Consider the following 11,511-nt stretch of genomic DNA (forward strand, 5'->3'; position numbering starts at 1 on the left):
CTTTCTGTTAAATTGCTTTTCAAAAGAAACCAAAAAAATTAAAATCGGATCATCCGTTCAGGCGCTACGATGCCTCAGGCAGATACATACACACACAGACACACACACACACATAGCAGTCAAACTTATAACACCCCTTTTTTTAGTTCGGGAGTTTTTGAAAATCTTTCTGTAATACTATGGTTACCAGAATAATAGGAATTGAAGTGATAATAGAGATAGTATTCAAGCATTTGAAATTTTCAGCAAAATGACCCTGCCTCGATATTACATCTCTTCGAAATAAATTTAAATATTTATACAAAAAAAAAAATACTTTGATGAAACACACTGTATATATAAATGAAGATGAAACAACAAAAACTATGGGCTATGAATTATTTATGAAAATGTTAAACTTTGACATCATACACACATAAAACTCATACAATTTTTGTATTAGATTTCGTGTTTTTTTCCCAGACTAACGAAAAAGTAATGAACTTCTACTCTTTTAGTTAATTTTGAACATAACTTCATTAATTCCTAATATTCATTAAACAAAATATGTTTGCAGAATTAATTACCATATTAAATAAGTACCTACTTATAAGAAATAAAAAGGAAATACATCAAATGTAAACAATCACTAATTACAGCTACCAACTGTAGTGTTGGGTATTTAATTATAGCTTTCGGTTTAATTTAAAACAAACCTTATAAAACAATATTTTAGAAAAATACCTCGACAAAAAAAGCAAAAACAAAATAAATAAATGTAAAAAATAAAATAAATACAAAATACTTGCAGTGGATATAAACTTCGAAAAATGAGATAAATATTTTTATTCGATTTGGCTGCATTGGACAAACAGGTAGAAATGTAATTATCTACTTTCCATCAAAAACCTACTTTCAACCAATGAAGATATACGTCCCAATGTTACTTTAAAAATATGCATTTTATGAGCGTATGTACTGCCTGTCTATATTTCTCGGTGCAGTCTTATCGAGCATAAAAGCTTTCTCGTACTTTTTTGATAAATTTTATGGTTCATTTCTCTCGGATTGCAGATACAAGATAAAATCTCGCTTCAAAACAGTAAATATGACGAAATGTATTGCTGATTTTAAATAGCGTCTCCATGCAGCCAGGTATATGGTATGTATCCAGATTATACGGCAGTTTTATTATTCCTAAAAAAATTCCCAATTTTTTTATTCCTAAAAAACCACAACATGTGTCCTCTTTTTTTTACCAGAAAGCTCTGCGTCAATATAATTTTGATAGAGGATCCATTTGTCAACGATGTAGGTACGTTATATAAATCATAATGATACAAAACTTTTGGGGGGACTTTTAGTGTGTGAATACATAGTCTGGCTTAGATAATTGTGATTAACGAGAAACAATAGCATGGTTAACGTTTTAAAGTAGGTACTCATAAAAGTTGATTTACATATTTTAATCGAACCTCTAGGAGCTTGCGAAGATGAAGACCTGGGATTAATGAAAATAATCTCAAAATAAATACAATCTCTAGGCAAAAAACCGCTTCGTTTATCGCCATACAGTCGAACTGACTCAGTCTGCTAACGATCATAAATCGTACCAGTTAATGTGTTCGAAAAATACTAGGTAAGAAATGAAATAAGTTTCAATTATTAAAAATGGTGTGAAGACATCTTGGAAATATAAAAATAAAAATCATTTAAAACTATTCAACCTTAAAACATTTAGGAAATTATAAAGAAAAAGCCACAAAACTATAATGCTTAAATAAGTAACGTAGCTCATATCTATAAATTTGTCTTCAAAAACTTTATCAAAAAGCATGAAAAATATGTTATTTGTAATATCAAAACATGCAGGAGGAGACTGTCAGGAATGAAAAGTAAAAACAACAAAAACATCTACTTCGAGAATGAAAAATGTCTGTAGTAATGATACTACTTTGCCATTTTTTTCTCATAATATTATGTGTCGTAATTTTATTATGAACTTAAATATTACGGAGGTTTGTTGTCGTAATAAGTAAGTAACCCTTTTTTTCCATAAAGATAAAACTTTTAAAAAAAAGTATTATAAACTTTGTAAAATTTAGACACGAAAAAACACATTGCTATTCAAATAACATTCTACTTGAAAATCTTCTGTATGTGTGTAAAGGGTGGTTCAATAATAAAATCAAGCTTTAACTGCAGGTTTTTTTTGCATTTTGGGTGATGTAGACTCGAAATATTTTACCATTATTTGAAGTTTTAAACTTCCATATGTTTAAATTGTCATTCATAAATATGGCCTAGATTCTACAAGTGGAAAACTTTATGGTATGAACTGCAGATTGAATTCTCGACAGCAAAAGAATCTCAATTAATCTTGAACTCACGAAAAACTACACCACTTTTTATTCACTTAAAAACATTTCCCGCAGAACAAAGTGGAAAATAAAAAGAATTTTGAGAAAATTGCATACGACCGTTAAAATACTTTGAGCGAAACTCCCAAACTCTCCAGACTTATCAGATTAAAATAATATTGCCACAAAATTATCATAGAGAACATTCACACGGCATCTCAAGCCAATTAATTTTATTAATCTTACTTAATAACTCCAATTTAAGAAATGTTAAGCGTATCAATGCAAAATTTTACTAATAGACGAACCCAATGATTTGAAGACTGTTTATCTCACTCAATTATGAACAACATGACTTGAAATTTATGAAATATATGACATTGAGACTTGAGGCATAGCTTATAATAAATTCGATAAGAACAATTGAAAATGACGGACACAAAATGAAGCTTAAAAATTATTTTTTAGGCCTAGAAACAACATTAACACTTAAGACATTCCAAGACTTTAGACTTTAGACATTTTCCGAGAAATCGGAAGAACTTATATCTATATAAATATATAAATTTTGAAGTTTTAATAGCGTGCTTTTGATATATCGTCTTCATATAAAATAGACGATAATCAACAACATGTAAAACTTGTCATATGCAGTTACAGCTTACAAATAATATCAAAAATAAACAATGCAATTTTCTAGGGAAATTATAGGCCGATTATATAGTAATTTGACCTTTTGTTATTAAAAAACTATACTTCGATCAACAACGTTTTTAATCGAAAAATTTCCATTTATAAGATGCCATCATTTTAGTTAAAGATAAAACTTAAACAAAAATTACTCACTTATATTTCTACGTTTAAAAGTAGAATCCTATATTCATGTTGGGTAAGACACTCTATATCTTTATGTCAGTGGATGGGTATTTTATAGTGAAAACTTGAGGGTAAATATGTGAAAGTTTAAAAAATTTTTTTTTTCTGTTATAGTGTAATAAAAAAATTATATATAACTTGCTTTTTGGTAAGTTTCTTAATTATGAACTTTTTATTATATATATTTTCTTTGGATTTAAATATCTAACTATAAAACATGTTTAAATTTTGACATTTTATTTTTAAAGTATATTTAAGTAGTCATTATTACAATATTATTATACTATTACAGTTTTATATTTTTAAAAAGTACACCATATTTTGAAAATGTGAAGATTAATTAGTGCTATCAAAATTCTTTAGTAGGAGACGTTATGATAAACTTCAGAGGCGTAAATCATAACATACTACACAACAAATCGACAAGGTTTGAAGCCGGTAGTAGCAGTTTTACAAAGCGAACTTTTCTTTTTTTGTTTAGTTGCCAGATTAGAATTACAGTAGAACAGACTCTGACAGTTTAATTGCTGAAGATGTTAGCAGAAGCAATGAGCTAATAAGAGTAGTTTATCAAAAATAATTAATATAAAAAATTATATACTTTTACATGAATAAAAATATAATTCACTTTAATAGGTATTTAAAATAATTTGTTGTACAGTCAAGTAGGAAAATATTAAATTACATCTGAACAACATAGAATCAGTACAACCTAATGACACAATATGGATAGAGTAGCATACGCATAGAACGACTAAAAGGTAGTGCAGAACTGTAGAGGCATTTCAGTATATAGCGATGGGAATAAGTTCCGTAACCTTTAAATTTTTTTCAAAATTTCTCTTATATAAAGGGGTGTAATTTATATAACTTTAATATGTATCATTTACGCGAATAACGCTCACGCTGCCCGCTCTCGTGAAGTGTGAAAGAGGGGAGGAATACGTTTTTTAAATCGATTGGGACAGGTAAAACCATGGCACATTATGGCGCAATAGTTTTATGTAAAATTCGATGGAATTAAAATGATTTTGATGGCGAACTTATAATGGTTTGAAAGTTGTATTATTAGTATATTTATGTACAATTTGTAAAGCATTTGTTTGCCATTATCATAAATGAAGGAAGAATTTTTATGGACGTTATTATGTATAAGAAAAAAAAACAGACAATTCATTGTTGGTGATGACATAAGTAGGCCGTCGTCACTTATACACACAAACAACTATTGGCTGATATGATATCACACACAATAAATTGTCTGTTTGTTATCTTATACATAAGAACGTCTATAAAAACTCTTCTTACTTCATATATTAATATCTGGATGACCGAGCTTTGCTCGGTTATTCGCCAATAGATGTCAGCAAGAGTCATATTTTTCACTTTAGACTACTCAAACGCCTCCTTTTTGTTATGTTATAATTTGCATTGTATTTCATTAACTACGTTATACACCAATAGATGTCTGATGAATTTTTCATGAAAAGACGGATAAAACGACATTTCTGATAAATGAAACCTTGTTAGATCGACTTATCGCCCCAAAAAACCCCTACATACTCATTTTCATGAAAATCGTTGGAGCCATTTCCAAGATCTTTGATATATATATATATATATATATATATATATATATATATATATATATATATATATATATATATATATATATATATATATACAAGAATTGCTCGTTTAAATATATAAGATAATGGCTAACGATATGCTTTACAAACAGTATTGGCATGTGTATCATTTCAGAGATAAGAACATGGTTCCACGATATTCACTAGGTTATTTCCACGATATTTACTTATACTTAATCCCCTTTAGTGTGTGCGCGTGTGTTTTTTGTTGTTGTGTTGAATGTAACTACAAACAATCAATATTGAAATCGTCATTAACCGCGAGCCCCTGACTGGATCCCTCGTTTCATTAAAAAAAAAGTATTCCGTCTCTTCCACTCCTTATGATTGATTTAAATATAAAATATAATAGTTGACTATTAGTTTCAGTTTTTAAATGTAATTTGAGGTTTTCCGAACTTTTTCCTATCGCTGTTTAATTTAATTTACATAGTTAGAAGTATAAAATTACATTGGAAAATACCAAACGAATGCTCTGTATGGAAAATTGGTATTATATGTACACAATGGATATGATATCATGAAATACTACAACATATTCTTTTTGTATATTTGTAGACAGGGTTTTCAAAAACTATGGCAACTTTTAATGGCCTTATCTCAAAAATTAAGGAACTTGGAGAAAAAAAATCACGGTAAAAATTAGTTGTTTCGAAGAGTTTCGAAAAAAATGTTTATGCTTTTTTTTTAATTGACCTTTTTTGAGTTTCAAAATCATTTAAAAGTCAACTCTTATTCAAAAGTAATAAAGCGAAAGAGGAAAAATTTTAATTAGATAGTAGTTACTCTTCATTTTAAAAAAACAACCATTTTCTTCCGAAAATATGAACTTGAACTCTAGGTCGAAGGTTTTGTCATGGTCTTCATTACATATTTGATGGGTTTTTGAATATGCTCCCATGGTACCAATAAAACCAGATTAAAATCGATTTTTCCGATTGTTTATGGATTTAAAAATCTGTGCCTGTGAGTTGGGTTAGTGACAAGAACGTGTCTTTTTATAGTGCTAACTTTCTAGACATTCAGAAACATCAGTTTCTTATAATCAAGGTTTAATCACTTTGCGTTTTTAAAACTCAAACTATAATACATATAGCCTTATCTCCTCAAAATATAGCCTTGTGTTTGAAACTGGAATATGGTTAGATTACCTACTCACCAATAAACATTGATATTGAGCACAATTAACAAAAATATATGGAATAGTCAGCTTGAAAATAGACAGGCCGAAAAATAAAAATTTTTTGTTTCAAAAAAATTTTATTTTTATTTTATTCGAAAACAAAACAACATACTCCCATTCCAACCCCATTTCCCATTCAACTTACAAAATACTCCCATTTCAATTCAAATACTGTGTAGCTAACATTTTACTCTGGGTATTGCATTTCACACTATTATGTTCAATAAATTGACTAGTGTGCTTACCAATTTTAATAATATCTATTCAGGAAAATGTGACATTCTTGAACTATTTTAATGAATAGTATCTAATTTATTTAGAATTTTGAAAATATTCAGACAAGCAGATTCATACAAACGCTTAAAGGTTTTAACATTACTGTTTAATAAGGGTGTCTAAAAGAACTAGATAATTACAAAATAAAAAAAAACAATTTTGAGGCCTTGTGTATATCTACAAACCATATATGAGTAAAAGACCACCATTTTGTACTAGTGCCACAGTAATTGTATCTGCCGTCAATAAAACAAAATTACATATAATACATACATACACACATAAAATAACAGCAATAATTTAAACATTTTAATTAAATAAAATATAATTATACCACGCATGTATAATTTATTCTACTTATTAAATGTAATTATCATTAATGTTTTGAGAGTTACGTTCATATTACATTTTGTTTCATACATATACATACAACGGCGTTTAAATACGTGCGATATATGCTGACAGGAAATGGGAAGTATTTATATAATATTTTGTTCGTTTACGAATCTGATATAATAAATTCTCTACATATTATTGTGAAGAAAATTTAAAAAAAAATGTAATATGTACATATAAAGATTTATGAAGTTGATAAAACTGTTGTTTAACTTTAATTCATTTGTTGAAACTAGGCAGCTTCGATGTTGGATCTTTTCTAACGAATCTTTCTAGACGAATCTCTCCATCTATATATATTTACTAGTTATTCACAAGGCAAAATATTTCAGTTTGTGTTGTAATGAATGCAGTAATTATCACATGATGATCCATTATAAGAGCAACCCCTCAATATACATTCTCTAAAGATTTTAAAAAGCAAGTGAAAACAAACAATTGATTGAGTTAGTTGTTGAAATACCATGTATAGTTAGTGTTGATTACTCAATCGTTTAATTTTTTTACTTCATGTAAGTAAAGAAAGATAGCCACTTAAATTCACCAATTAAAAACAGTACCTTTCTTTTCATTTCTTCAGTGAACGAACGAATAAATACATAATATACTGTAATTGTAAAAATTTTGAGGATACAATTTCTAAAATAAAAAATTATTTTCATATCTAATACCATTTTGATTTTATTTCAAATTTAAATGTCGAAATCAAATTTTAGGATACTATAAATAATCGTTATTTAATAGTTGCAGAATAACATCAAAATATGCTTAATAACATCAAAACCGACAAAAACGGGTACATAGAAATAAATTGGGGTTTTCAAAGGAAGGAAAAAACTGAAATTTTCCTACCTTAACAATCATTTATTTAACTGATGATATTTTTTATGCAAAATTAATATTTACGAAAATTGAATTTTTAACTTCCCAGTGGGATAGTTATTGTAATCGATCCGATTTTGCAAATTGAAAATTTAGACATATCTCCACGTTTCAAGGCCTTTAGAGTCGCATAGTATGGTTTTTAAAAATATGTCCGAGTGTCCACACGTATGTATGTACGTTCGGATTCACTTTTCGTCTCGCATATCTCGAGAACAAATGATGATATTGACATGGGAGTTTCATTTAACGCATAATTATGTAACTTAGACCTGCTTAGGTTTCGAGCAAAGTCGGTCAAGCCGTTTTTTGTACTGAATGAAAAATTGTATAATTGTCGCTATTATCACTTATCTTTTATATAGTTTTAACGTCATGGGGTTGCAAGGGGCGAACCCCCTGGGGGATGCAGGGGGCGAGGGGGTCAACGGGAAACAAAATTTTACATAAAAAATTATAAATATTAAAAATATGATATTTTTTTATCCTTTCCACTGGGAAGTTAGTCGTGTGGACCTTTCGGGTCGCACCTAGACCGCTTTCATAACTTTGAAAATTAAATAAAAATATTTTTGTAATTGCTGGCTAATCTCTGATCTGCGTCAGCGTGCATGGGGACCATAAGAGTCACACGTCAGTGCCTTAAATATGTTTCCCCAAATTTTTAAAATTTATACGTTTCTCCGGATTTGTAAAATGTCTAATTTCGATTAACGAAAATACAAATCTTAAGAAATGCCAAAGCATATTTTTTACACATCGACAAACAAGGAAATTTATATACATTAAATATATATTCCTAAGGAGTTTTGTCGTATGTTTGTAATATTTATGAATAAATATGTTTTCTTAATATAAACACATATATTTTAAGATTCAGTTATCCAAATGTTTACATATTTGTTTAATATTTTTGAATACAGGGTTGCCTTTAAACAGTAGCATAAAAACCGCCACTGTTAACATTTGATTTACTCACATGAACACTCGAACTATCAAAAGAGAGGTTGGAAATATGAATGTCTATATCTGAGTGATTGAATCAGTCTAGCAAATAGCAAATCCTCTTTTATTGCAAAGGAATAAAAAGTGACAAAAGGGACTTACAGCAATGTGTTAAACAGCATTTACATGTTTGTGTCCATATTCGTTGTGTGCGTAGTCATGGTAGGGACAATAATATCGATGCCAGCGCTTCCTGTGAAAAGTTTTGGCGATAAAGGACGCTGTTATGATTAATTTGCAGTTCTTCACATGTTCATATTATAGAAAATGTCAAAATAAAATTATTGAAACACGAATTAATTAAACTTTACGTATTAAAAATTGTGAAAATAAGAAATCAAATTGCACAAATATTATTTTTCAAATGTAAATTACCATAATTATTTATTTAAATTTGCGAGACAATAATATTGAATTTTCAATGTAAGCCATAAATGCAATCCATACAATTATATATGCATCCATACAATTCTTTAATTAAAGTGTATTGTTCCCATGGAAACGCCTCCAATAAAACTCACGCACGGTGCGAATAGCATTCGTTTTATTTTGAATTCAAGTATCCAGAACGAATTATATTAGGCTTTCGATTATGTCTCAAAAAAAAAGAAACAAGGGACTGAAGCGTTCGCGAGTTTTTATAGCAGAAATCGTTCAATGTTTACGATTTAAAAGGAAATAATAATCTAATTTTGTTTGTCTGCTGCAATTTCTATGGGGACCTATTTCTGCCCGAAAAAAGGATACAGACAAAAAAGCAAAAAATACACAAAAATCGAAATTTTGTCATTTTTTTCCTGTTTATTTCAACTATTTTGGCATTCAATTTTTTTTAAATTTAAAAAGGAATACTTATCCGATGTAAAACTTTTTTTGAAATTTATATAAAATTTTTGAAATTTGGCTTAGTTTACTAGATCAATGGGGGTGTTTTTTCACTCCTATCTTCATTTTCGCGCTCTCATTTAATAGTCCATTGAACGATTCCAGCAATAGAAACTCAGGACACCGCAGTTCCTTTCTATATGACATAATCAATAGACTACATTCAAGTGTCTCTTTTCTAAAACTTATTTTGGTTACTGTCCCTTTTCCCCCTCATAAGCCTTTATTCGTTATCAAAGTTGGAAAAGTATATCATTAGTTGAATTTAAAACCAAATCTTTAGACTAGAAAAATCAACACCAATAGGAAATTTCCTAGTTAAATTATTTACCTTTGTTGCCTTGTTACAATAAAAAAACATCTTTCGATGCAAATTGGATTTTGTCGAAATAAGAAGTAGATAGTTTGATTTGGGAAGATCATTTTAGGCAATTAAAGCCTGTGGCAATGGCCATAGAAAAATATAAACTACTAGTAAAGACCGTATGATCGCCGACTGAAGCATAATAACTGACTGCACACAAGCAAAAAATAAACTCTGTCAAAGAAAACGCTGACTTGTAATAAAATTGAAATTAATTTCAATTTCAGTTTATTAATGAAAGCATTATTAATAACGAAAACTTTTCATATTCGTTTTCAATGTAACACATCACATGATTGGTGAATTAAAAACCATATTGTATAGTTGAATCGTACCCATTAAATAGTTTAATTAAAGTTATAACGACATTCTAAAGGCAGAATAAAGAAGAGACAGGAAGAACACATATACATATAGGCACTTGTAGGCTATACGAAAACACATACAAGTCGTAAAACCCAGCTCGAAGCTACTGACAACCAAGCCCCACACATACAAATATATAAAACACAAAACCTAAAAGTTAAACATTATTATTATTATTATTATCATCTGAAAGATTTTAACGACTTACCGAAATGTTAATGTTGTAAGGGGACGATATGACTTATGACTATTTACATCCGCCATTGGTGTACCCCAAAAATCATTGAGAAATATATGTGCAATTGGATTCACAGCTAATACATCTTTATTTAATGTAACAGCGGGTATATCATCGTGCACAAAATCACCACTAAAACCATTCACATAACACACAAATGATACAAAACCAACTAAAGTATACATTGGCCAACGTGTACATTCCGCACTATTTCGATTGTGGTGATGTGACGATTTATGACAGTTATTATTACTTTCATGATCAGTCATATCGTGTGAAGATAGCAAAACGGTTCCACTGCGACGTTTCATTTTGTTTAGATTCTTTTTCTAATCACCTAATTTCAATAATAATTCTTAAATCATTATTACTATTATTTTATGTTTTCTTTTAAATAATATTTATCATTATTAATCAAACATTAACGATTATTTTTTAATTGTATTGAACAATATTTGTTGTTATTTTAATAATTTTACAATTATAAAATATTAATTGATAATTTTTTAAATATTATATTCCAACATTTTTTGTTTTTTAATTTTTTCACATTTTTATTTATTTATTATTTTTTATTAAGTTTGTATTCACATATATTATTTTACTACTTTTCTCGTTGGTTTTAAATAATTTTTAAATATTTATTGATTATGATAATCGATTATTATCATTTATAGCACAAAATTCTTATGTTTCTTCAAAAATTAAATAAGAATCTGAACATCTATGGGTAAAATAATCCATTTACTTATATAAATAATATCGATCACTAACGATAAAAACCAATATTCTTTCTTACTTTTAGCTAAAAGTAATAACATTAGTTTTGGTGCATCATTTCACAAAAAGTCGAGCGTAAGTATTCGATTTCCGATCAAGGATATAATCACAATCGACTGTTTCGAAAATAGCTGAACTATGATCGTTTATAAAAGGTTTATAGAATCGTTAAAAAATTTATTATTAGTCGAGAGTAAATATTTCAGAGTTAAAGCTATTCTGGTGTATAAATTTTTGTTTTTATTCAAATGAAATAAAACACCACCATTGTG

The 11,511-nt window shown here is 28.5% G+C and overlaps 1 protein-coding gene across 1 annotated transcript; it reads right to left on the reverse strand.

The window, feature by feature from the left end:
* Positions 1–10,425: 10,425 nt before the first annotated feature.
* LOC123293924 (protein O-mannosyl-transferase TMTC4-like) lies at positions 10,426–10,730 on the reverse strand. Its single transcript, XM_044874920.1, has one exon. The coding sequence runs from the start codon at positions 10,726–10,728 to the stop codon at positions 10,426–10,428; it is 303 nt and encodes a 100-aa protein (XP_044730855.1). The 5' UTR covers positions 10,729–10,730.
* Between the last annotated feature and the right edge of the window lie 781 nt (positions 10,731–11,511).

Source organism: Chrysoperla carnea, chromosome 2 (assembly GCF_905475395.1).
Source record: "Chrysoperla carnea chromosome 2, inChrCarn1.1, whole genome shotgun sequence".
Lineage (NCBI taxonomy): Eukaryota > Metazoa > Arthropoda > Insecta > Neuroptera > Chrysopidae > Chrysoperla > Chrysoperla carnea.